The sequence below is a fragment of the Monodon monoceros genome, unplaced genomic scaffold, assembly GCF_005190385.1.
Source record: "Monodon monoceros isolate NGI ecotype Baffin Bay Population unplaced genomic scaffold, NGI_Narwhal_1 Super_Scaffold_18, whole genome shotgun sequence".
Lineage (NCBI taxonomy): Eukaryota > Metazoa > Chordata > Mammalia > Artiodactyla > Monodontidae > Monodon > Monodon monoceros.
Genome location: NW_021703774.1, coordinates 142,706,045 through 142,732,165, shown reverse-complemented (window position 1 = coordinate 142,732,165; position 26,121 = coordinate 142,706,045). Strand labels below are relative to the sequence as shown.

At 54.9% G+C, this 26,121-nt stretch overlaps 2 protein-coding genes across 6 annotated transcripts in view; both read right to left on the bottom strand.

Moving 5' to 3' along the window:
* Window positions 1-8,404: 8,404 nt before the first annotated feature.
* On the bottom strand, window positions 8,405-11,339 carry KNCN (kinocilin). Its single transcript, XM_029227385.1, has 3 exons — window positions 11,189-11,339; window positions 9,276-9,350; window positions 8,405-8,484 (listed from the first exon to the last, which is right to left on the bottom strand). Exons 1-3 carry the CDS (start codon window positions 11,337-11,339, stop codon window positions 8,405-8,407), a joined length of 306 nt encoding a protein of 101 aa, XP_029083218.1.
* A 5,734-nt stretch (window positions 11,340-17,073) lies between these two features.
* MKNK1 (MAPK interacting serine/threonine kinase 1) overlaps window positions 17,074-26,121 on the bottom strand; it is a 42,707-nt gene continuing 33,659 nt past the window's right edge. For 4 of the 5 annotated variants that reach the window (XM_029228460.1, XM_029228462.1, XM_029228459.1 and 1 more), the window contains 5 exons: window positions 24,397-24,492; window positions 22,075-22,269; window positions 21,232-21,396; window positions 19,731-19,774; window positions 17,074-18,374 (listed from right to left, as the gene is read on the bottom strand). In XM_029228460.1, the coding sequence (XP_029084293.1) occupies window positions 18,098-18,374; window positions 19,731-19,774; window positions 21,232-21,396; window positions 22,075-22,269; window positions 24,397-24,492 (777 nt within the window). In that variant the 3' untranslated portion in view covers window positions 17,074-18,097. The remainder of the gene's footprint in view (window positions 18,375-19,730; window positions 19,775-21,231; window positions 21,397-22,074; window positions 22,270-24,396; window positions 24,493-26,121) is intronic. The other variant, XM_029228463.1, reaches the window with a different exon arrangement.

Below are 26,121 nucleotides of genomic sequence, written 5' to 3'. Positions count from 1 at the left end.
AATTGGGATCTGGAGCACGCAGGGGTGAGGTGTTGAGGTCGTTCAGCTATTGCAGTTAATTCAGTCCGCAGCACCGTTTCCATCTGGTGGACTGTGGCCCTCCAGCTGGGGCTGGTGGATACTGTTTTGTAGCGAGTGCTCTGGGTGTCATTGGTGCTGTTCACTAAATCTTTCTGATACTCCCGCCTTCTGAACACATGTTATGATTGCACTTTCTGGCCAATTTGTGATTAGGTGGGGCTGTGTGACTAGTTCTGGCCAATGAATTGTGACATTCGTCACTTCTAGGATGGAGTATTTAATTTCAGAAGCAGGACCCTCCGAGTTGGTGCTATTGCTATCCCTTCAAATATCCCTTCAAACCCTTTCTACCTCATCCCAAGGCCAGTCTTCAACTCCATTGCCTGAGCAGGAGGGAAGGTCATTGTTCTGAATCTTGAGTTTTAGAATTGGAACCTTCTCTTTAGTGAGCACCCCAAGCTGCTGAACCTGTAAAGATCATCTCATTCAATTCCTTCATCTGCAGAGGGGGGACACTGAGGCTAGGAGTGAGGAAGTTCATGGAGGGAGTCTGTGGCCAAGCCAGACCAGAACCTGGCCTTTTCCCACAAAGCCAGGGCTCTGACCATTGCCATTCAGCTGCGCATGACCCTGGTCAGGCAGCCAGAGTCCCCCCTGCCCTGCCTTGGCCTGGGAGGCCTTGTGGACTCTATTTGGGAGTCCAGGCCATAAGCAGTTAGGGGCAGAGGCAGACACTAGGGGCTGGGCCTCAGATAACCAGGGTTCTTGACTCTGGTCTGGTTGGGCAACTTGGGAGGGCCAGGGCCCCTCTCTGGGCCTCAGCTGCTGAATGTAAAGGGAAAGGTTTAACCAGATTATTGTCTCTGAATCTGTCCTCCTGCTGCTGGTGGTTTGTGAAGGTGGACATGGAAACCAATCAGAAATTACTGCCAATATAGCAAAAGATCTCAAAAAACTGTACACTTATCTGTAATATGGCTGTTCTTTGCTTTGGGCTGGAATTAAGTCATTCCCCTCACCCTGCCCTGCAGAAGTAACCTGATGCTCTGCTGTTCAGGGTGGGGGTGGGGTGGGGGGTAGCTCTGATTTTGGGGAGATGGGCACTCACGTTGAACAGCAACTCTGTGCTAAGCACTTTCCCTGCACTCACACATTTAATCTTTACTATGACCCCGTGAGCTGTTGCCATCCTGAACCCAGTTCACAGTGAGAAACTGAGGCTCGGAGAGGTGAAGAACATTCCCTGGTTTACTCAGTTGTGATAGGTAAAGCTGGGATTTGAACCCAGTTCTGTCAGATTGAAAAGCCACGTTGTTTCTGCTACACCAGAATTTCTGCTTACGGAAGGTATAGAGATACTTGATTATTTTAAAAATTAGTAATTGATTATTACTATCCAGCCAATCATCAACAAGCTTGGGGCTCAGGGAGGATGGTCCTCCATAGATGGATGCAGAGCTCCTAGAGAGGGGGTCTCCGCCTGAAGCCCCTCAGGTCAGCCTGACCCACCCAGTCTCTGAATCTTGGATGTCTGTGTTGTTCTAGAGCAGTTACTTGACCAGGGGCAGTTTCCAGGCCTTCTGGTGCCAGGTTCCTGCTGCAAGGACCCAAGAGCCTCTGGGCAAGGGGGCTGGGGCTTCGGTCCAAGCATCAGGCACTGGTCCCAGCCCCCTGTCTTCCATGTGAGATTGAGTCCCTCATTTGCTCAGTCTGAGCTCTTTCCCCTCACTGTGAACCCCTCTGTTTTCCTTAGCTTTGGCCCTTCTGTTCCCCTTCAGTCCCAGAAATTCTGGGCCAGCCCCCTCCCCTGGCCTCCCCATCCACCACCCTCCATTCCACCCCCATCCTCAGGGAACCTCCTACATCACCATTACTCAGTGCCAGCTTGTTCACTACCCTGGAAGCTCTCAGCTTCTGCCAACTGAATTCTGCCTCCTGGGAGCCCCCAAAGCTGCCACCACCCCCACCCTAGCCAATCCCACGGCTCCCCTACTTCTGCGCGCACACACACACACACACACACACACTCTCACACGAGGCTCACCCAGATTCTCCAGGCTGGAAACAAGAGAATGAAGAGAGTGAAATCTGGAGGTGTAGCTTCCCAGCTCCTGCGTCTGACACCTGGGCCCCATGATCCTCATTCCTGAGTGCATGTGCACACACACATCACACGTGTACACTCAGTGGCCAGACATATCCCGAAACACACACACAGATGCATTACACACTGAGAGTTGCAAACACATAGCCAGACACAAAGACCCTCTCAGTTGCCTGCCTATCTGGTAGAAAAAAGCTGTTGCCCAGCAGAGGTACCGCTGGAGACTTCTCTTTGCCTGGGAGCGTGGAGGTGGACTGCAGATTGGCAGCAGTGGAACTGCCCTTCCTGCCCACCTCCTTCCAAGGCTTTGGGAGGCGCTCTTTCTCCTCCAGCCCAAGTGCCCTGAGGGACTTCAGCATCCTTTGCACGACTGCCCCACCCTGCACCCTCTTAGTTCCTTGGCTCCTCATTTCCAACGCCCAGTTCCTCCGTTCCACCCCAACTATGCTCCCCCTCGTTACCCCAAGGACCTCACCACCCCTGTCATCACCCTGAATCCTTCCACCTCTGAGAAACCCAGCCATCCTACTCTTGACTAAACCCCATGGCTACCACTATAGAAACACCTGCACAGCACCTACTATGTGCCAAACACTGTTTTAAGCCCTTTATATTATTAACTCACTTAAGCCCTATGACAACCATATAGATAGATGCTATTGCCATCTCCAGTTTTGGATGGGGACAAAGAGGCTCAGAGAGGTTGAATCACTTGCCCAGGGTCACAGACATGGTGATAATATGTGGCAGAGCTGGGATTCTGACCTAGGCTGTGTGTCTTCTAAATCTGTGTTCTTCACCACGACTCCACAGCCTCTTGCTGTAACAGTGCTCTGATCTAATGCAATCCTGGAACTCTCTCTACATTTTCTCCATGAGCCTCTCACCTCTGCTTCTTTCTGCTTCCACCGGAGAACCCCCACTGCCTTACTTCACTTACCCTCTTGCAGTTTACCTTGTCTTGCAACTTGTTCCTTTGTCCTTCTGCCAAAGCTGCCCAGTGATGCCTCGACCCTGCATCAGTCCAGCTTTCTGTCTCCTCCACGTTTGTGCCCAAACTGCTAAGCTGTGTAGGTGAAAAGAAAATCACCAGCTGGGCAGCAGGGCCCTCGTGCATCCCTGTCTCTGGCATGACTCGGGCCCTCAAGGATCCCGGGGAACGTCCCCCTTCCTAGTCAGTGCTCAGCCCTTCTCACCGCGCCTGCACCTCCCTGAGGCACTCGAGCCTCTCCTTCTTGAAACCAAACAAAGCCCCCACCTCCCCCACACCTGCCTGCATCTTGAGAGCACTGTCTGCGCTCCCTACTGTACCTCCTTCTCAAAGGTCAGTCCACTCCCGTCGCGCTTCTGTGCCACCGCGCTCCGAAGGCGGTTGCTCCAAGGCCGCCAGTCACCTCCTCGGTGCTGAATTCAGTGAGGACGGTTCAGTCCTTAGCTAACTTGACCTCTCCACAGCTTTGGACCCCTGAACCCTCCCTCCTGGGAACATTCTCTTCCTCTTAGAAACAAGCCCATTAAACTTCATCTTCTCCCACAAAGCCCAGACTCCCAGCCGGAAACCTGGCTTCATCCTTGCACCTCCTCCTCCCTCATGCTCTCCCCGCCACATTTCCAATCTAGTCTGTCACCAGCCCTGCAGATTCTTCCCTCCAGGGGTCTAGAACCCATCCCTTCCTCTCTAGACTCACTGCTACCCCATTCCACTCTCCTCCCCCTTCGCTCCCTGCTGAAACCCCTCCTGGGCTCTCCCAGCCCTAGCTCCCTCCAGGCAGCCCTCTAGATTTTGCTGGAGCTGAGCAGAACTCGCCAGGTGTGGTCGGGTGGCCACGCTGCTCCTGTTGCCTCTACGTTCACCTGGCTAACTCCAGCTCAACCGTCAGAGCGCAGCTGGGACGTCGCTTCCTTCAGGAAGACTTCCTTTGCCTCGGTGATGGGGAACTGCTGTGTCCAGGTCTGTATCCCCCACTGGTCTACCTTGAGGACCAGGATTATATCCACCTTGTTTGCTGTCACATCCCCACTGGAGTGTCTGGGTCTCCCCAGGCGCCCAGGAAATATTGGTTAGACAAATGGTTAAGGTCAGAGGGGCCACTGCGGCCTGCCTTTATCTGTCTCTTGGTTTTGAAGTCACTCTGTGCCCACTTCCCCCTATTCCCTCCTCACTTTGGGTCTTGGGAGGGTGTGGTGGACAGCTGGGTGGGGACTGGAGGTGGATTCTAGGGCAGATTCTTACTGAGTTAAAGACGGGGGAGGGATCAGGGTAAAGCAGAGGGGCCCAGGGCAGCCTCTCCATGCTGTGTGTCCCCCTTCTCCTGTTTCCCTCTCTGTCGTTCTCTTTTCAGAGAACTGTGCTTAAGGCTACAGGCGCTTGACCTCTTGTCTGGGCACTACTCAGTTCCCCTGGGGTTTAGGGCTGGATATAGAGTATCTCCTCCAATCCTAAAGCTACCCTCCCCATCGTCTCCCTTCTCCTTTCATCTCCTTGCCCTCCCTCCAGCCTCCCCCAACGCCTGTAGCTTGCACTTGCCTGAGCCGGTCCAGTGGACACTTCTCTGCTGGTCCTGCCCCCAGGAACCCCCAGGGGAGGAAGGATCCCTAGAGAGGATGGCAGCCAGGGGGGTGCCAACTTGGAGAGGGGTGCTGGGGGGAGCGGCGGCCGGCCCCCCTCACTCACCCGGCTGGCGGCTTGCAGATCCCCGGCTTAGCGGGTGGGCGGGGGCGTGAGGGCAGAGGGGCTCCAGGGAGCAGCTCCCAGGGACCCGGAGGTGCCAGGAGGGCCCTGGCTGTGGGCTGCGCCGTTCGGAGCGCCCATCTCAGCTTCCTTGCGGCCCCTCGGCTCCCTTTGACCCCCCACGGATCAGCGTTCCCACCAAGTCTCTCCTCTTCTCTTTGGCTCCGGCTCCGCACCGCCCTTCTCCCCTCCCCGCCTCTAGGTTTTAACGCTTTTCAAGCGCCTGGCAATGAACTCCCAGCCGCCCACACACTCTCCAGTCTGGACTTCGTGAGTCCGGGATGGACACATTGCCGTTCACTCTAGAGCGACGGGTGTAGGTCTCACTGGCTCTGTCTTCAGTTTCTCGCGGATTCCCAACCCTGGGCGGGGGTGGGGCTTGGGGGGCGGATGGGAGGGGGATGCAGCGGTGACAGCAGGAAGATTTTTCCGGGGATGGGGCTTGTTTTCAGCAACCCTTCTCCAATCACCCTCCACAAATCCTGCATCCTAGAAAGATGTGTGGCCACGAGCCCCTTATACAGCTCCTGGTGGGATTTGGTGGGATTTGTAAGGGTTTCTTCGGGGGTGGGAGCGGGGAGGGAGTGCTTGGCCTGCCTCCAGGCTGGACTGTGTTGGCGAGGACTGGGTGGGAGTCTGAGGTGTTGATTTTCCAGGACCTGGGGGAGTTCAGCTGGAGGAGCATCTCCAACCCCCTCTTCATTCATTCACTCATCCATTCATAAATCCGCCCTGATGTGAACCACGCGCCAGGCCACCTTCATCCTGACAGTGGCCTGGGAGGGACCACTCACCTTCCACCTGCAGATGAAGAAACTGAGGTTCGAGGCCTCACAGTCTCTTGCCCAGGCCCTGGAGGGGGGAGAGGGGTTGCTGAACCAGTACGTGAGTCTTATCCCTAGACTCCAGCTCCAGCCTGGTCAGTCCTCCAGGTTGGCCCAGTGGGAAAGTGACTTCCAGGGGGCTGCCTGGACCAAGCACTCCCCACCTTTGGTATAGTCTCAGCACCCAGCCCAAGGCTGGCTAGTCACATCCACAGTCGAGGTCAGAACAGGGCTATTGGATAGAACTGATTTCATTTATTGAACAGACCACTGTCCTATAACCTGTCCCTGTCCCCCCCCACCCCGCACTGAATGGAGGGTTCTGAACCTGCTCGGAGGGGAGAGGGCGCTTTCCCCTAACACTACCCACCGCACCACCCCTGCCTGCTTGGCCCAACCTCAGCTTCTTCCAAAGCATGGATGGGGAGAAGTCACGTGTCTCCACAGGGCCACTACTGGGACCAGGTGAAGGCGGTGGGGGTCAGGGGTAGAGATGCAGTTGGGGAGGAGGTATCTGAACACTCACCTGGACTGGGGGAAAGGAGTTCTCAGGAAGCCCATGGAAGGGGAAAGAGAGGAAACAGGCCCAGGCCTTGAGAACTCCCAGAGTTTCAAGGGTCCTTGGAGCCCCACCCAGTTCTTCCCCAAAGAACATAGCTCTTGCCTTTTCACGTGTTCATTTCCTAATTTAATCCGCTCTGATGCCCAACGCTGCTCTGTGCCTGGCCCTGCCAGGCATCTGGGATACCATAGCCCTGCCTGGGGGAGATCATGGCTGGGAAGGGTTGATGGTGGGCGAGGGGGGGGACCACAATCCCTACAGCTCAGGCACCCCTTCCCCACTTCCACCCCATCCACCCCTAGGCATCTCTTTGGGGCGCTGCTGGTGAGCATGAAGATGGACCGGAGGAAGCATTTCCTTACTGATCAAGGAAACCAGGCCCGAGTTATTGTTGATGACGATGATGTTGAGGAAAAGGAGAAGGGAGAGGGAGCAGGCGGGAGGGAAATGCAAGGAGGGGCACACTGACTTCCCTCGGGCTGGAGGAACACAAGTCTCCCCAGCCCAGCAGCATTTGTGAAATTTGTTCTATCCATCGAGGTCTGTCCCACTGTGGTCAAGGAGTTGGTCCCTGGGGCCTGTGTAGAGGACAGCAGAGGGTAGAGCCGTGGGTGGGGAGAGAGAAGAGGCCTGGGTGCCAGGTTTGGGACAATCTCTCACTATGGGACTTGATGAGTCCTTTTCCTGCAGGGCCTCAGCTTTCCCATCTGTACAATGGAGTGCTCTCTCCTGCTTTTGGTGTGGTTTTCCAACATCCAGTGGGTACCTTCCACGTGCCTGGCCCTCAGCGCCCCCACTCTCGTGAGGGGGAAATAGACAGAGGCCACTCAGAGTGCTGGGAGCTGTGATGGAGGGGAGCCCTGGGGCTGTGGGAGCACAGAGAAGTCAGGGGAGGCTTCCAAGAAGAGGTGTCATCTGCACTGATTCTTGAAGAATGAGACTCTTCCTAGTTTGTCTTTTGCTCACCAACCAGGACAGAGGTCACATGGAGAAGATGTCTCCACAGAGGTCATACAACTCTGCTTCCCCCTGAGGTCGCAGGTGTATGAGGAGTGGCGTGGAGGGAGGAGCAATGTTTCCTGTACAGCCTGGCTCCAAACCCTGTACACATGTGGAGCCTTGAAGTGGCTCTACCGGGAAAGCCTAGGGAATTGTTTTTCCACTAGATTTAAGCCATTTAACATTTATTGAGCACTTACTGTGCACCATGATGGTAACTGGAAAAGGGCAATAGACAGCAGGTTTAAACAGGATTAGTAACTGTTTTGTGAAAAAGAAGACTTCAACCTGCCTGGAGGGTGTCGAGAGAGGGAGACAGAGGCTGGTGGAAGAGGATGAGGAGGGCATTGTGGTTAAGGGGACACTTGGAAGGAGGCCTTTAAGGATGGGGGATTTGATAGGCAGAGAGGAGCAGAGTGGGGGGCACCCAGGAGAACACAGGCCAAGGCTTGGGAGCTGGAACGTGTTTCGATGGTTCAGGAGCAGTGAGAGGGTGGGGAGAAGAGGAAGGCTGGAGGTCTTGTTTGCAGTCAGATCATGAAAAGCCTTAAATAGTGGAGTCAAACCCTAAGAGTCTCAGCACAGGGCTCAGCTCAGGAGACACCTCCTCCTGGAAGCCTCCAGGCCCGTGCGTCACCTGGGCTCCTGTCAAGGCAGCGACCATTTTGTTTTTCTAGGCTATGCCGCTGTCTGGTTCACTGCTGCTCAGGGCCCGTTCCTGAGGAGCTGCCTGGAGCTTTTGATATTCAGGGGAGTCTGGTCCAGGCCCTCTATGCAGCCAGTGAGCTCCTGAGGCCCAGGGCCAGGCCCAGACCCGGTGTGGTTCCTGTGAGCCTGTGGTTCACTTCCCTGGCCAGGCTGGAGCGAGAGACTGGGGTATCACTGGGCCCCAAATTCCAGAGGATCCAGACAGTTGATCAAAAAGGGAAGAAAGCCAAGCTGCAGTTCAGAGAGAAAAATCCAGGTCAAGAGCCTGAAACCAGAGACACCGTGGTCCAGGCCCCACCCCACTACAGGGAATCCATTTCCAATGGCCTTGGTGAAAGCAGGTCTGGCATCTCCAGGACCTGGTTCATCTCTGGTTTGGACCCGGGCAGGTTCTGAGATTGGGGTAGCGGGTGGGAAGAGAGGGCAGCGCAGGGGGCAGCCCGTCAGCCCCTGCCTCAGCCCTCCCCAGCCCCCCGGCCCCCTGGCTTCAGCTTCTCCAGGGTTCTGCTCACGGTGGACAGGCTGCTGCGGGCTCCTGCGGGAGAGACCAGGACAGGGCTTGCTGAGTAGACAGGTCCCGGGTCAGAGCCACCCAGAGGGACACGGGGTCAGAGCGGGCTAGAATGGGGAGGGAGGGAGGCGCGGATGGTCAGAGTGGCCCTTCTGGAGGACAGCAGCATGGTGTGGGTGTTAGAGGCAGGACTCGGGGCTGAAGGCCTGGTTTCTGGCCGCACCACCTCCCGGCTGCCTCACGTAATCTCCCTGTGCCTCAGTTGCCCCATATACAAAGTGGGGCTAATTATAGCACCTGCCTCATATGGCTGTTCTGAGAATGAAACAAATTAACATATGTAAAGTGCTTGGCAGGGTGTCTGGAATGGAACCTTCTGCTGAGTATAGGCACTTCCACCGGCAGCAGACACAGGATGGAGGCATCTTTGAGAAACGCTTGCTCTGGCATCTTCCAGTGTGTGGGGATGAGGGAGGAGGGAGATGCCCAGTTTCAGGTACCAGCTCTGAGAGCTGGATTCCACAATGGAAGAGGAGAGTGAGAAAATAAGCGGGCATGGGGCCTAGGGGAGGGAAGGGGGCAGTGTGGTGCCATGCTGGGTCTGACAGAGAAACCCTGGGGACCAGAGGAGCTGAGCTCAGCTGGGAGCAAGAAGGGTTTTGACTAAGCTCATGGAAGAAATACCCAATGCTGCTGCCTCCCTGTGATTGGAGAAGTCCCCTCTGCACTTCCCTCAAGGTTTCTCTGGGGCCCCACAGAGCTGTGCACCCAGAGGGGGAAGATGGCAGATGGACTCCGGGATTTCTGGAACTTACCTTCTTTATTACCATTGGCGCTGGATCTTCCTTCCCCGTGGTCTGGCCCTGGCTGGGGGTGGATTCTTAGGCTCCCTATAGGATGAGACCACCCCAAGCCCCCTGGTTACCAAGCCATTCTCAAATCAAGTCCAGCTTTGGGAAGGGAAGGCCTTCCTGTTATCTACTCTCCATCCCTGCTGCTGTCTTTGCTCCACTACATTCCTTTACGTCTCCCACGTGATCTGAGCTGATCTGGGGAGAGGAGTGAAGGTGGAAGAAATGGGCCCTGGAAGGAGAAGGTGGCAGATTTTTATTTTATTTTATTATTATTATTTTTTTGCGGTACATGGGCCTCTCACTGTTTTGGCCTCTCGCATTGTGGAGCACAGGCTCCGGAAGCGCAGGCTCAGTGGCCATGGCTCACGGGCCTAGCTGCTCCACGGCACGTGGAATCTTCCTGGACTGGGGCACGAACCCGTGTCCCCTGAATCGGCAGGCGGACTCTCAACCACTGCACCACCAGGGAAGCCCAAGGTGGCAGATTTTTAAGGAGGTGGAGGTCCTGGGGAGACCCAGGGATACGTAGCCCCACAGGATTGATGGAGATGGGAGCGCATATGTGGGGAGCTGAGAAGAGGAGGGGAGCTGTACGAGGGTCTTAAGGTCTCACACACAGCCAGTACCAGCGACACACGTGGGCTCGGCTCCACTGCAGAGTGGGCCACAGACTTACAAACAAAGCGTCTCACCCAGTCCTCTGCTGGGGGCCGGGGAGAGGACTCACCTATCGTAGGCAGGATGTGGTCCAGGTTGAACCGAGCCTTCAGGAAGGGGTAGGCCAAGATGAGGAGCCCTGAGAAGAGAGATACAGAGGGGTTCCGTGATGGGGAGGGAGCCTGTTTAGTCTGAGCTGCATGAAGCTGTGGGCTGTGAGCCTGGGGGTGGATTATGGGTGAGCATGGGAGGAACCCCAGTGGCAGGGTTGGGACTGTGGGTGTGTAAATGCAGCCTGTGAGTGTGTGCGTGGGGGGTTCCCCAATACCCGGCCCCAGGAGGGGTTGGGGAGCAGTGCCTTCTGCGGAAGGGGCTACAGGCTGTGAAGGCCCAGGCTCCTGGCTCCACACCGCCCAGGTGATGAGCAGGTTGGCTTTCTTCCTTCCCAGCTGGCTGGAAATGGGCCCATTGACACTCCCCAACTCTCTGATGTCCCACCCTCCCCTAGGGCCCCCAGGGCAGGACTGGGGGTGCTCCTCAGTGTGCTCCTTTTCACCCAGACCTGGGGAGGGGGTAGCAGAAGAGCAGGTCCTGCTCTGACCACTCCCAAGGGTCTGTGGCCCTTGGCCTGAGTTCACAGGTACAGATGCCCAGAGCCCACCAGCCTCGTGCTTCTGCTTCTGCTTGTGGCCCACGGTGGCGGAGTGGGGCGAGGGATGGCACCCAACACCACTGTGAGTGGGACTGGCCCAGATAGACGGATAGATGCCTGGACAGACAGATCTGCTGCTGCGACATTTGGGAAAAGAAAAGGAAGCCCTCCCTCTGAGCTGGATCCTGTCCTGGCTCAAGGAGGGTCCCACAGAGAACTCTGTCCTCTTCCACCTGCCCCGCATCAACTCAGCCCCAGCAGGCTTATGAGTCCCAACACTAACCCAGGAGCCCAGGGCTTGGGACTGGGAGCTGGAGCTGGAGTAGCCCAAGAGGAGTGGTCGCCAGTGCCTCCTCCACACCTGCCGACCCCTGCAGTGCACTGCGGGAATCTCACCCCAATCTCCTTCTCCCTCCCTGTACCCGCCCCCCCACCATGGCTGCCTTGCTCACACCTCTTGCTTCCATCCTCCCCAACCAAATTCCTGATGACCCAGCTCTTCCCTCCATTTCTCGTTCACCTGACCATGGCCCCGGCTCCCTCTCCGAGCCCAGCACCTGCTCACCCACAGCAGCGGCACCAATAAAGATTCCACCCACGGCAGCTGCAGCTTTGGACACGGAGACACCAATGATGATGCTGCCGGCCACCAGGCCGAGGGCCACGCAGGCCAGCTGCAGGCAGCGGAAGTCTCTGCTGCTGATGGGGATGTCCATGCAGGCCCACCCGGGGCACAGTCTCCAGCCAGCGGAGCCTTTTCCCCTGAAAAGCCCTGGAGGTCTCAGTCCTCTTGGATGTCTCCTTGCTGGAGCTCCACCTTTAGGGAAGGGAGTTTCTGGGCAGTAAGATTCTGGGCTGGTAACCCTTGGCTTTATCTGCAACCCTATCCGACAATAGTCTTAGCTAGGATCTCTCCCAGGTCGCCCCAGCTTACTCTTCCTCCCCTAAAGGCCCCTGAAGCTGGAAGCCACTCTCGGAACTTCTGCCTGGTCACATCCTGCCTTGGCTGCCAGAATTCTGGAGAGCTGGGGCTGCCCCACGGGCTCCTCCCCTGTCAGCCTCCTCTCGGGAGAGCTCAGCCAGAGCTCCCCTGCCCAGGACCTCCTGCCCCAGCTCCCTGGAGCCTGCTCAGCTGCCACTGAGCCTCCGCCTATTAAAGTTTAACGCAATGGAGGTGGGAGGCGGGGCTGGTCCAGAGGACGTGGCTTCCTCAGAGATGCAGGCGGCAGGAGGTGCTGAGTTATTTATGAGGTTGCAATGTGAGCTGCTGCCCACAGGCCCACTAGGGCAGTCAGCCCAGGTTCCACTGTTGGTCCTGGACGGGGCAGGATGAGCGGGTGGCTTCACATGCAGCTCGGCAGCCAGAGACGTGAGGAGACTCCTTGGCCACATGCTCAGGACCCACTCTGCTGTCCCTTTGGTTGGAGGTGCACCTGGGGGCCTCTGCTTGGGGACTCAGAGACAGAGGCATGGAAGGAGACCTGGACGAGGCTCAGGAGACAGGAACAGCGACGGGGACAGGAGGAGGAGGGGGAGAGGGTCCTGCCAAGTCCCCTCGCTAACCCCGCCTCTCCCCCTCCCCCCTCCCATCAACCCCTGGGCCCCCAGGCAGGGCTGAGAGGTCCTAGTATGAGGACCATCTCAGGCGACCCTCTCCTCCTCAGGTAGGCTTCCTTTCAGTTGCCAGTGGACTGAGAAGGTGAGCCCTTCCATCTGCCCTGGGATCCCGGGCGGGGGGCTGACAGGGAAGAACAGTGGTGGGTGCAGGGGTGGGAGGAAACACAGGCAAGCTAGGGGGCTAGGGTTGGGAAGAGGAACTGGCAGGGGCTGGGTGTCAGCAGTCAGGGTCAGGAGACGGGGACAAGGCTGGCGCCTCCTGACCTCTGGGCTGAGCTCTGCCCAGCCTGTCTGACCTACTTGCAGAAGCCACCAAGTCAAGGCCGGGCAGCGGTAACCCAGCCCAGCCCGGCCCCGCACCCCAGTGCCAGCCCTCATCACTAATTGCATTCTCTGGCCGTTAATGTATCAGCACAGTTCCCAGGGTCCCATCACCAGCCCCACTGGCCTCTCTTTGGATCTCCGGTCTCTCCGCTCCATGTCTGCCGTCCGATGCAGCCAGGCCCAAGGCCTCTGGCCTCCACCTGCCTCCACAGCTCCTCCTGCCCCCGGCCCCCTCTTCTCCTCTGCGGCCCTTCTGCTAGTGTGTACCTGGCCTCTGCCATCTGGAGAACCCTCATCCTGCAGAACCCTGCTTGGGCAACCCCAACTCTGCAGAGCCATTCCTGACGGCACCAGAGTGGTTGCATCCCCACACTGAAGTGCCTGCCACCTGTCTCCTCTGTAGACGGTGAGCCCCCTGAGGGCAGGTTCAGGGCGTGAGCACCACTGAATGGCCAGTGGGCACCTGGGCTGGGCTTCTGGACACAAGGACAGAGCTCGGGGAGGGCTTGGACCTGTACGACCACCTCAGGTCGGCAAAGAGGAGGGCCGCGGGCACCATGGGACCTCTGTCTCTAACAGGAGGCTTTCCTGGGTGGGGGTAGGGGCCTGGGAAGGCCAGGGTCATCTGACTGAGCTTCAACTGAGGGAAGGCCCTGTCAGGAAGCTGGAGTGAGGCCTGGGCGGGGACACGTGTGAACTCAAAGGTTTGAAGAGAGGAGGGGTGACCGCAGAGCACTGATGGACCCCAGGGCCATGTTCCCGGCCCCCATACGAGGAAGGCCCTGGAGGTGGGCATCCCAGCCACAGCTGCTGCTGCCAACATCCCCTGTGCCTCTCGCCAGGATGAGGTCTGATTATTCCTCTAATTAGGCATCAAATGACAACCCATGTCTGTGTCATACAATTTATCCCCCACTGACTAGTTTTAGAAGGAGCCATCAAAATAGTTGTCCATGAAAACGTATTCCTGAGACATGAAGCTTTGGGAACCTGAACACCCTCCACAATGCCCCCCCCCACCCCTATTAAGTGTTTGCATAACTCTGGCCGGGCAGGGCCTGTGCCGGCTCCTCTCCTGGTGTCAGGCTGAGGGCGACGCTCCCATACCATCAGCAAGACAGAGGCTCCCCGGCCACATCTCCGAGGTGGGAACCTTGCACTGTGGGACTCACTTTGCTCATCTGGTGAATGGGGATGGGGATGGCAGGGGCCAGAGTCAGGGATGCCTGTGCCTTGTGAGTTTCAGATTCCAGAACACCCTGACCTCTAAAAACTGGAGACAAATTCTAAATTAGAGTTTTCCTTTGACACTGTAAATCCCTCAGGGCACAGAGGCAGAGCTGAGCATATGGAGGAGAGACACATTAAGCCACCATCGGTTACAAGATCACAGAACCTCCCAGCTCCTTTCCAGAACAGATAGGGAAACCGAGGCATGGGGAGGTGGAAGGACGGCTTCAGGGTCCATGATGGAACCCAACGTCCAGATTCCCCGCTCAGCTGGGAAGTACGCTAGCACATCTCTAAATATCTTATTTGAGGTGGGAGGAATTGGCAACCCCATCATTAGAGGGAGACATGGTGTTCAGAAGAATCAGTCGAGGCCTGCGTCGTTCCCGCATGACAGGAGTATCACTAAAGGCTACTGGAAACTTGTGACACCTGCTCCTCTGTTGATTACAAATGTAGAGAGGGAGACTTGCCAATTCTTTCCTCAATACTGGCTGTACCAGCTCTGAAGAAGAAAGTGCGTGCTTGCCCTTGGGTGATGAGCTTACTGGCACAGGTGGACGAGATGGGAGCCCAAGGCTCTAGAGCCTGACCACCCCACACTTCCCCATCCCCAAGCTCAGAGCCCTCCTAGCTGAAGCCTCGATCCTCCAGGCCCCCAGATCCAGAGAGTGGCTAGGCCGTGAGCCACTGCTGAATTCTGTCACAAAATCTCTTTGTCTGACAGGGAGGCCAGGGCTGGAGGGTGCCTGCCTATGCTCTTTCCTTCCTGGAAGCACCAAGTCCAAGGGTGGCATGGGGGTGGGGAGAAAGAGTGGGTGAAAAGGCCTCAGCTTGGTTTAGTTCTGTTTATTTTCCTTGAGGGGTGAGGACCTTGGAAAAGAGCTTGATTAATTCACCGATCCCCTGGGGGACAGGCAGCTTTCCCGGACTGTTTGGAAGCTGAAGTCAGGGAAGTGGCTTCCAAGGCAACTGCTACCATGGCAACAAGAGTGCCAGCCGTGGGGGGACCTTGCTTCTCGCTGCTCCCCTCAGACCTCAGCAGCTGGAGCAGTTGGCATGGGACTAGGGCACTGCTGTTCACCAAGCTGGATCTGGAGAGGGCCAGTCAGCCAGAAGGGAGGAGGGGACCTCAGAGCTCAGGCAGGTGGACACTTGGAGGGAGAAAGACTCCATCCCTGTACCTGAGCCCCCAGACGGAGCTCAGACAGGAGTCCTCAGGGTCCATTTGAATCAGGACGGGCTGGGGCCGAGGCCTGCCGAGACTGGATTTGAGGCAAGAAGCCTGAGGTCCAGGACACTCCAGCCCTCTCCTAAGGGCAGCCCGCACGTGAGCCCTAGAGCTGGGGCTCTGGCTGCCACAGTTCCAGGCCCCAGAGCCTCCCTCAGCATGTCTGCCTCTGCCCAGCAGAGCCAGGCACATGGCCTGGTCCCCAGAAAGGGCAAGGGACTTCCCAAGGTCACCTAGTGAACAGTGGTAAAGGAAGGACTAGGACCCAGGGCCCCAGCCCCCAACCTGGCTCTTCCCGTGGCATAACAGCTGCCCCGTGGGGACAGGGACCCCCACCAAGAGGGACAGAGCAGCCTGCCAGCAGGAGGATCCCACAAAAGGCCAGAGGCCAGCCCCGTGTGGAAAGGCCAGACACATCTCCACCCACACAAGCCAAGAAGAAGGTTTCCTCATCTCCATCACTGGGGCCCAGTTGAGCAATTCTGCCCTAGGAGACAACAATAAAAGTAACTACAACCATCACGGCTACTGTAATATTTATTGAGCACTTACTATGTGTGCTTGGAACTGCTCTAAACACTTTACATTTATTAATTTGTAACTTTCACAGTAGCACCACGAGGTAAGCACTAGCCTCCCCAATTTTTGGTTTAAGAAACTGAGACCCTCAGAGATTGTGTAACTTGCCCAGGGCCCAAGGCCAGTAAGTGGAAGAGCTGGGATTTGAACCCAGGTAGCACAGCTCTGGGTATCAGGTCTCTGGGAAGAATTCCAGTTCTACCTTCCTAGCTCTACAGCTGTGGGCAAGCTATTTTTTTCCTTTTTCCCCTTGTTTTTTCATGTTAAGTGGGGTAAAATAGCACCTTACCTCATATAACTGCTCTGAGAATCAAATGAGATAATGCCTGTGAGCTTCTCAGAAAGCACTTGTTACTTAGTAAGTGCACAATAACGCCAGCAAAACCAAAGTAGGCACAGTAGCATTTAAGCAGAGCTGTGGATGAGAGAGGCCTTGCCAGGTGGACCTGGGGAGTGGGATGGGTGGAATACTCGGTCCAGGAAGCTCCTGTAAGTCACATCCCTGCTGGACCAACCTGGAGGATTGACCAGGGTGGGGCTGGAGTCCAGAGACAAAAGTCACACCCTGCTTCCCAGTCTCCAGGGACAAGGAGACTTTGGGTCAAAAGGCTCAGATTCTGCAGGCCAATTTATCCAGCCCATCCCACACCGGGTAGATGAAGAGGGGACGTGAGGATGGTACGGGTTCCTGCAAAGGAAGGACCATCAACAAAAAGTATGTCCTCGTTGACATGGAGGATTCACGGTGCAGAACACCTGGCAGCCTGGCCCATGACCTGCCCCCACAGGGAAGAGCCCCGCACCCCATCTCGGCTCTCTGCTCCCACAGGGAGCAAAGCTGGCAGCAGCGCTCAGTCTTCTGCCCTGACACTCAGACCTCCCTCTGCCACCTCCTTGGGAATTTCTAAAGGCCCTCCCCATACAGTCCTCTGAGTCTGGTTCTAAGGATTACTAAGGCAATGCGCACAGAAGCCTTCTGCTCGAAGAACGTGAGGACTGTGGATCGAGGGGCCATTTTTCTTTGTTACTAACGCTGGCAGGACAAGCACAGTCCCAGGCACACGATGGAGCCACAAGAAAGGCTTAGTGCTGCTTCAGACGGACGGGACTCTGCTCCACTTGGGGGGGTGGGCGGGGCTGGGTACAGGGCACGCCTGTTAAAGTGCTTTTTGAAGCCAGCTTGTGTGATGGTTGCTGACACGGCCTCTTCCACTGGATAGGGAGATCCTAAAAGGCAGAGGCTGTTTCCCACTTATCTCTGGGTCCTGGCACAGAAAAGGAGATTGACAAATGTTTGATGAATTTCATTTCCTCACCGAAAAAAGAGAAGCAATGATCTCTTCTTCACCTTGTGCTATATTCAGAGGTCTTGACAAGGGGCAACCCCCCTTGGCTGGACCCAGCCCCTCTCTAGAAGGCCTGTCTCCTCCTCAGGGTTGCAGGTGAAGAAAGGACCACCAGGAAGGCACTAGAATTTAAAACAGTTTTATTAAAATAAGCACAATGCATAATAACATCCTTGTGTTGTCAAAACATCTGACATATGCAAACCGATTTTCTTAGATAACTAAGCAGCTCCGCTGATGCTCAGCTATCAGCTCCCCAGCAGAAGGCACCACACGGCTCAGACCAGGGTGGCTGGGCAGCCTCCGGACTGGCTCCACATCAGGCACAGAGCTCCTCAGTGCCCCAGACCTGCGCTGCCCTCCACACCAGGCTCGAGGAAGGTAGCAGCAGACACACTGGTCTCTGAGTCACTCATCTGAACAGCTTAAAACCAGTTAGAGTAACAGGAAGTAGCTCATTAAAACCCTCCAAGTGCATGGAGGTTCAGGAGAGAAAAATGAACCCTAAGAGCTCTGCAAAGTCCGTGGGCTCACAGTGGGAGTTTAAAGTCTCATCTTTGTCGGAAGAGCACGGTTAGAAAAAATGCCAAATATTGTAAAACACGAAATAATACTGACTTCAGCAGCAATCCCAAACAAAGTAGAGGATGATAAATGACGGACACATTTTGGTCATGGCAAAGAAAGATTATGTACTTCTCTGAGCCATCGACTGGAAGACGGATCTGGCCTCCTGAATGCAGAAGGCTCCCTGCCCTCCCCTGAATCGAGGGGACGGCTTCCCTCAGCCAAGGGGGAGGACGTCCGGAGGACAGAGGAAGGTGGAAGGACCGCCAGAGGGGGGTGACAGTGCAGAGAGAGGGAAGAGCCTCTGTCAACTGACGCTTCTCAAGGCTGGCTCCCTGAAGGCCGCAGCCCCAGCCGGTGAGAGCGGGCTGGATCCTCGATCCGCAGGCGGGTGAGCAGGTGGGCAGGAGCCCAGTAAAGAGATGTCCCTGCCGCAGGCAATTATGCAAAGTGACAAGTGATAGTTTGCCTTTCAAAGACAACCCCTTAGGAAAAAGCTTTTTCCTTGAGGACTCTGGGGAAAGGAGGACGAGAGCCTTTGTGGATGAAAAGGCCTGGATGGAGCCGCAGAGCAGGCCCCTCACAGGTTTCCAGTGGGGCCAGGCCTGGGGCCCGGAGTGGGACAGAGCGCTGTGGGTGTTGGGCTCGGTTGCGTGTCTCCACTGCGGCCTGCCTGGGTCAGCGCCCTCCGGCGGGCCAGACGTGACTTGGAGGGAGGGGAGAGCTTCACGGAGCAGAGGCCCTCGGCCAGCGCCTCTGACTCCTTCGCCAGTTCATTCTCCTCATGCTGAGACAGCTGGCGGTTAAGGGCGATGGCCTCGGCCGCAAAGAGCGTCAGGTCCATTGTGCTGCTATTTCTGCAGGGATGAGGGAAGCAGAGAAGAGAGGGAGGCAGGGCTCAGTGGGGTCCGCCAGCCAGCTCCTCGACACCCGCACCAGTTGCTGCAGTACTATGCTCCCACTGGATTTTTCTGAGCTGGCACAGGCTGCTCTCTGAAGTTCTTGCATGGGTTTGGAATCTGACTTCACTGGGGCTGGAAAGGCTTTGAGCCTCAAGGGCAGTCTCTGGACTTAAGAGTTGGGACAAGTGCCGCCTTCCATCCAGAGCCCCCTCTTCTGAGCCCTGCACACGCTCTACCAGAGGAAGGGTCATGGCACTTGAAACTCACCTACGTACATCGCTCTCCCCTGTCAGGACAGGGGGCTCCAAGAGCAGGGGCTGTGCCTTTACGTCTGTGTCCCCAGAACCCAGCTCAGGGCTAGCATGTAACGGGCACTCTGGGTTTGCTGAATCAGTTTTCTAAGGTGGATCTGAGGTTTGGAGCCTCAAGGCATCTGGATGCAGCTCTAAAGAATCAGGGAGGAACCCAAGCTGGGCTCAAATGAACTGTGACTATAAAGGTGTAATACTTCCCTGTTTAACTCCCGGAAACTGGCCAGGAGGTTGGTTCCCAGAGGGCTTCCCATGAGGCTTTATTTAGCCCTGGCCCTTGGGGAATAGGGAGTGCTCACTGGGAACATGATCTAGTGTTAAAAGGCACTAGAGTCAAACACATCTGCGTTCAAAGTCCCACTCCCTAGGCTACTGTGTAGCCTTGAGTAAGTTAACTTGATTTATCTATACCTCAGTTTTCTCATCTATAAAATGGGGCAATAGGAGCACCTCTTTTTTAAATGTATCATAAAGCTTATGAGATTCAATATATGTAAAGCCCTTAGTACGATACCTGGCGGGTGGTTAAGTATTTCCTATACAGTGGCCATTATTATTGTTTGTCTAGTAGTATATATGACACTTGGTCTCTCTGCCTTACAAGGCCCCAGGTTCCTGCTACTTTCACCAACCCGCAGTGGTAGAAGGAAACCTTGGTATGCTTCGGGCTGTAAATAGTGATTTCCAGTTAGGATTCATGTGGATCCAGAAAACAGGTTTTTCTCCTGCAAACAGCCTAAGGCGGGATCTTAAAGATGCTGGGGCAGGGGAAGCCATCCAGGTGGAAGAAGAGAAGAGAGGGAGCCAGACCTAGTGTAGAGGGAGACAAGGAAGAGGAGCAAGGAGAGGGGGGCCAGGAGCCCATTCAGGAAGAGGATACCTGAGCCTAGAGATGGACTCCCCGTCCCCCACGGGGGGATGGGCCCCAGTGTGGCTGAGAGCTTGAGGGGAAAGTCAAAGCCAAATGAGCAAGGGCGTGGAGTGCAGCAGGAGCATTTACCTCTGGAGGACTTGCGGCGTGGGGAGTCCCCTTTCTGGAGCTTGCTAGAACGGGAAGGACAGATGTGTGGGTAAGCGCTGCTCCCTCTTTCAAGAGCTGCCCCCACCCAAGCCAGCAGAGTGGGTAGGGTACTAGAGGCTCGGGCCCAGCACAGGGACTTGCCCATGCATGCCTGCAGGGTCAGACCTTCCAAGGAGACAGAAAGCAAGGTACAGACCCCAACCGAGCTGCCTCTGCATGGAGAGCCCTCTCTTTACCTGGCAAAGTCCTAATCACCCTCCGAGACCCAGCTCCAGGGTCACTTCTCCCATGAGACAGTCCCCCTTCCTTGCTGCCCCCCAACCCCTGTCCCAAGCAGAGGTGGGTCCTTGTCCTTTGGTGCCTTGAACACTTTTTTTTTTGTTTTGTTTTTTTGCGGTACGCGGGCCTCTCACTGTTGTGGCCTCTCCCGTTGCAGAGCACAGGCTCCGGACGCGCAGGATCAGTGGCCATGGTTCACGGGCCCAGCCGCTCTGCGGCATGTGGGATCTTCCCGGACCGGGGCGCGAACCTGTGTCCCCTGCATCGGCAAGCAGACTCTCAACCACTGCGCCACCAGGGAAGCCCCTGAACACTTTTGATAACACTTTTGACGTACTATCCTATCATTTATTCCCTTGGTTCCCTCTCCCCATCAGAACATGAAGACGGAGCTTGGGTCTCGCTCCTCCCACTACTGCCAGTGTCTGGCATGTGGTAAGTGCTCAGTGGTGCAGCACTTGGGTGGCTGCAGCAGCTCTTGGGTGGTTGGGAATCAGCCACTTGGTGACCCATGGATTGGGTCCCCACCTGTAACTGGGGCTGGCAACGCTTGCTTCCTTCCACTGAGGCTGGCTAGGGACTGGCAGACCAAGAAGACACAGTAAATCACAGGAGGTTTGGCAGACCCTTTGGAGGGACAGAGGTCTGGTATCATGATTAACTGAGGAGGATGGTTAAAAATGTTTTCTAGTGAAGACTTGGAGCTTTCCTTTGGGGAAAACACCAGCCTTTGCCTTTCAGGAAAGCTGCAGCCAGACCCCAGCAGCACAAGGGGAACCTATGAGCCCCCAGTGCAGCCGCACAGCAAGCAGGGTGGAAAGGCCTTGTTTCTGCGTGCTCTCAGCTAAGGAAATTTCTGTATAAGGGGATGGTGCTACCATCCAGGCTGCTCCCTCTGCTGGGTGCCTCTGCCAATAGTGGGACGCACATGGAGAATCTCCCAGAGGCCTCTTCCATTCCAGAGGGGCATGCGCCACCTGGGGCTTAGTCTGTGGCCAAGGTTAGAGCCGAGTCAGTGATATCTGTAAGGCACTCGGTGTGGGGTTAGGCCAGGGGTCAGTTCAGTTCTACGTGCACAGGGGTTGAAGCTGCCATCCGGCTCCCTCCAGCTGAGATCAGCCACGGGGGTGTCAGAGCTTCCTCATGCCTTGCAGCAGCCCTGAAGAGGTGGACGCCCCCACCCCCCCAACCAGTCACTCACCCCCTGCACCCACGGGTGCTGCAGAACTTGGGCGGCACTCAGTCTCTGTTTCACGTCTCGAACCAGGAGCTTGGAGATGAGGTCTTTGGCCTCGTTGGAGATATGAGCCCAGTCCTTGTCAGGAAACTCATACTTGCCTTCCTGGATGCTCTCAAACAGCTTGTTCTAGGTAAAGAAAATTCCTACTGAGGCCACACTGGCCAGGGGATGGGCAGGGTGTGCCTGTCATGGTCTGATCATGTGGGTCCAATCGACCTCAGCTGCACCTGCGGCTAGTGGCCTGGGTATTTCCCAGACTAGGGCCCCTTCCCCAATCCCCACCCTCCCCTAAATCATCCAACCACAGAGAACGCCCTGGGTGGGTGGGATGGCAATGCTACTTGGAGGGCCAGGTGGGTGATGAGTGAGGAATGTCAACTAGAGAACAATGCCCAATTCCTCGGCCTTTCATCCAGGGCCCTCCATCCAGATGACCGGGCTCATCTCCCGCCACCAGAATCCTTATCCTTCCTCTTCCTCCCTCAACATACACCACTGTTTCAAACCTCCTATCTTTGCTCGTGCTGTTCCTTCTGCTTGCATTTCTTGCCTCTCTTCCCCTCCTGGAGGGGGCCAGACTCCTCCTTTGAGACTCACTCAGCTCAGGAATGATATTCTCTAACAATCCTCCCCTGAACTCCTCTCTGGACTGAGGGCCTGATGATCTCCATCTCACCTGGTGGCTGCTCTTGGACTGAGAGGGAAGGGCACGATACACCCCATTCCAGATCAGGCACAATCACCAAGCCCAGTCCTGCTTGGCCTCCCCCAGCCACCTGACCTCCCAGCAGGCCCTGTGCTCACCTGGCACACTGTGCAGACCTCTCCCCGGTCCCAGCCACAGTCGGCTCCGCAGTGACCCACAAAGGGCGGGTAGCCACTCAGCATGATGTAGAGGACCACACCCAGGCTCCACAGGTCACAGCGCTTGTCGTAAAAAGTGGCCTTATCCGTGAAGACTTCTACCACCTCAGGGGCCATATATTCTGCAGAGCCACACTGGGCGGGGCCAGAGGTGGAGATGGGGAAATGGCAGAGAAGAGAGAGGCTTAGTCACAGGGAGGGGACCGTAATGGGACTTGAGCAAGAGGATGGAGTTGCAGAGTAAGAAGCTGTTGAGAAAGTCAGCCAGAGAGCTTGACTGGTGCCACCCAGGCACTTAGAAAAGCTGGGCCACTAGACATTTGTAAACTGAGTCCTATCATTCCCCACAATCCACAGGACCAGTTAGTTCCAGGTCACCTTATCTTCTCAGGTCCTTCTCCAGTAGGCAGAGACCCTTGGTCAAGAAGCTCCAGGAATCTCTCCCTGCCCTGGCTCTCTGTAAACAGTCACTCAGTGTGACTCAATGTACCAGGAGCATAGCTCTTGGGAGGAGATCCAATTCCATAAAGCAAGGATTTCTTTCTTTCTTTTTCTTTTTATAAATTTATTTATTTATTTATTTTTGGCTGAGTTGGGTCTTTGTTGTTGCACGCAGGCTTTTCTCTAGTTGCGGCGAGCGGGGGCTACTCTTGGTTGCGGTGCACGGGCTTCTCATTGTGGTGGCTTCTCTTCTTGCGGAGCACGGGCTCTAGGCATGCGGGCTTCAGTAGTTGTGGCTCATGGGCTCTAGAGCGCAGGCTCAGTAGTTGTGGCACACAGGCTTAGTTGCTCTGTGGCAAGTGGGATCTTCCCGGACCAGGGATCAAACCTGTGTCCCCTGCATTGGCAGGTGGATTTTTAACCACTGCGCCACCAGGGAAGCCCAGCAAGGATTTCTTAAAGTGAAGTCCTGCCAAGCTTCCCTGCTAGCTTTGAGCATGGAAGAATAAGAATTTAGAATTAAGAGACCATCAAAGCTAGGAGAGCTCTTAGAACAAAGCTGATCTCCTCACTTCTCCCATTTATGGATGGGAAAACCAAGGACTAGAATGGGACAGGGATTTGTTCAAGCACATCAGTGGCAAACCCAGGTCAAGAATCCAGGAGTCCTTCCTCCCATACTTGCATAGAAGACTGCTGATAAAAACAAAACAAACTCTTTTTGCTTCCCTCTTCATTATTTCAGGCTCACCAGGAGGCAACCCTCCCCCCAGCCTTGCAACATACACAACTAATTTGATGGGAAGATGGTGAGTGGAGAAAGGACATTTTCTTTGTTATTGGCAATCAGAGTTAATGCCTTTGAGAATAGGGTAGCTCAGTGTAGTAGAAGCTAATACAGAGACATCTCTAATAATGTTGCTTAGAATGAGACATGGGCATATTTTAAAACGTCTTAAAAAAAAGATTATTAGGGACTTCCGTGGTGGAGCAGTGGTTAAGAATCCGCCTGCCAATGCAGGGGACACGGGTTTGAGCCCTGGTCTGGGAAGATCCCACGTGCCGCAGAGCAGCTAAGCTCGTGCGCCGCCACTGCTGAGCCTGTGTGCTGCAACTACTGAGCCCGCGTGCTGCAACGAAGAGTAGCCCCCTGCTTATCGCAACTTGAGAAAGCCCGCGCACAGAAACAAAGGTCCAATGCAGCCAAAAAAAAAAAAAAAAAAAATTAGGAAAACTCACTTTTGAAGTGTGCAAATCTCAAAAGAATTACAATAATTACAGTATATCCAGTATGTACAAGAGATGTCTTAGTAAGAAATAGCTCCCAGCAGCACCATCTGGGCAGGAAATGGGAAGTAAGAGAAGCAACAGGATAACTCAGCCAGGCCCTTACGTGCAAAGACCTCTCAGTTCTTGCCAGAGGCCACGCTCCCTAACCTTCACCGTAAGGTGGACGTGCCCCGACTCCACCACGGGAATGGGAGCTGTCCACATGCTCATATGCAAGAGTGGGCTGAGAGTAGTGTCTGTCTTCACCTGGGTCAGGAGTCAGGGCTCAGCCCGTTCTTATGGGTATAATTAGTCTCCGCATTAGCAGTGCACCCACCCCAAACTGAAAGCTCTAATGTCAGTTCCACTAGCACCTAAGCAGGGGAGGGGTGGGGGATGGGGGTGGTTGTGAAGATAAGAAGTGAGGCCAAACAACAACTCAGGCAGCAGCAGATACACTTGGTTTCCCTTCCTTAGCCCTCTGTTCTGGTCTCCAGAGCATTAGGGACAGGAGCTCAGAAGGAGAGGGCACAGGTGCCCAGCCATACATACTGGAGTGGTCAGCTCTGGTGTGGTTATGGGGGTGCAGGAGTTGTTCAGTTTCACCCCACTGCCCAAGTCAAAGTCACAGATTTTCACCGGAGACACCTGAAACGGAAAGCAGGAAGCAACGTTACAAATAGGAGCAGCCAAGGGGCGTGAGGAGACAGCGTGTCTATGTGGGTATATACTGCCACAGTGTGGCTGCCACACTGAAGCCCAGCTTTACCTGGCAGTCATGTTTCCTCTTCTTGAGTGAACTAGAAATCACCTGAGGATTTGTCCTAAGGTGTCCTCTTCTCCATGCTCTTTCCTTATTCCCCGACTAGGAGAAAATGTGTGCACTACACGGGGTCAGACTGTGGTTGTGAACTTCGTATAAGACAAGGAGCAAACCTATGGAACTCTCGCCAACAATGTAGGTTGCAACTCAGAAGTTAGAGAAGTTAGCACATATTCCTGAAAGACTCCTTGTAGCTCACTCACTGCAGGGCAAAGGAGTTTTGCATAAAACCCTTGACCACCTCAGGTGGCTTAGGGTGGCCAACCCGTCTTTGCTTACTTGGGGTTTTGTTGGGTTTAAGCACCGGAAGTCCTGCATTCCAGGAAATCCCTTAGGCCCGAGCAAACTGGGATGGTTGGTCACTCTAGGCAGCATCAACATAGCAGCCCAGTCCACTGGGACTCGATGCTGCGCCTGAGACTGCAGAGAGCGTGAGTCATCTCTGGAGCCAAGTGGGAGGCGCTGTGTGAGTGCATGAGAATGGTCTGCATGGTGGAATAGCACAGCAGCCAGTCAAAAGTGCTAGGCCCCATTTGCCATTTACCTACTGCAGCTCCCACCTCTCTTTCTTTCCTCCCTCCCTTTTCTCTGCCTTACATTCTAGCTTTCTTCTTTTCTTTTTCACTTAGCTTCTCTTTTTCACTGTGGTTAAAATATATATAACAGAAACATGCCATTTTAACCATTTTCAAGTGTACAATTCAGTAGCATTATTACACTCATGCTGTTGGGCAACCATTACCAGTATGTTTCCAAAACTGTCACATCACATCAAACAGAAACTCTACCCATTAAGCAATAACTCCCCATTTCCCCTCTCCAGCCCCAGTAACATTTAATCTACTTTTCGTCTCTATGAATTTGCCTATTCCAGATATTTCATATAAGTGGAATCACACAAAATTTGTCCTTTTATTTCATTTAGCATACTGGTTTCAAGGTTCATCCATGTGGTAGCACGCGTCAGAACTTCATTCTGTTTTACGGCTGAACAATATTCCGTTATATAGATATACCACATTTTGTTCAGCCATTCATCTGTTGATGGACACTTGGGCTGTTTCCGGCTTTGGCTATTATGACTAGTGCTGCTATGAACATTGATGTTCAAGTCTCTGTCTTCAACTCTTTTGGGTATATACACAGGTGTGGAATTGCTGAGTGCTATGGTAATGCTATGCTTAGCTTTTTGAGGAACTGCCAAACTGTCTTCCACAGTGGCTGAACTGTTTTATATTCCCACCAGCGATGGGGAAGAGTCCCAATTTCCCCACATCCTCATCAACTCTTTTTATTTTCTATTTTCTGTATTTTAACTATCCCAGTAGGTGTGACATGGTATCTCACTGTGGTTTTGATTTGCATTTCCCTGATGACTAAGGATGTTGAGCATCTTTTCATGTTCTTTGTTTTTTTTTTTTGGGGGGTATGCGGGCCTCTCACTGTTGTGGCCT

Bases quoted from the DNA above. Each gene is read 5' to 3' on its own strand.
- KNCN (XM_029227385.1), bottom strand. From the start codon at position 11,339: ATGGACATCCCCATCAGCAGCAGAGACTTCCGCTGCCTGCAGCTGGCC. The intron at 9,351-11,188 runs GTGAGCAGGTGC...CTCATCCTATAG, and splicing joins TATTGGTGCCGCTGCTGTGG to GGAGCCTAAGAATCCACCCC. The intron at 8,485-9,275 runs GTAAGTTCCAGA...TCTCTCCCGCAG, and splicing joins CGCCAATGGTAATAAAGAAG to GAGCCCGCAGCAGCCTGTCC.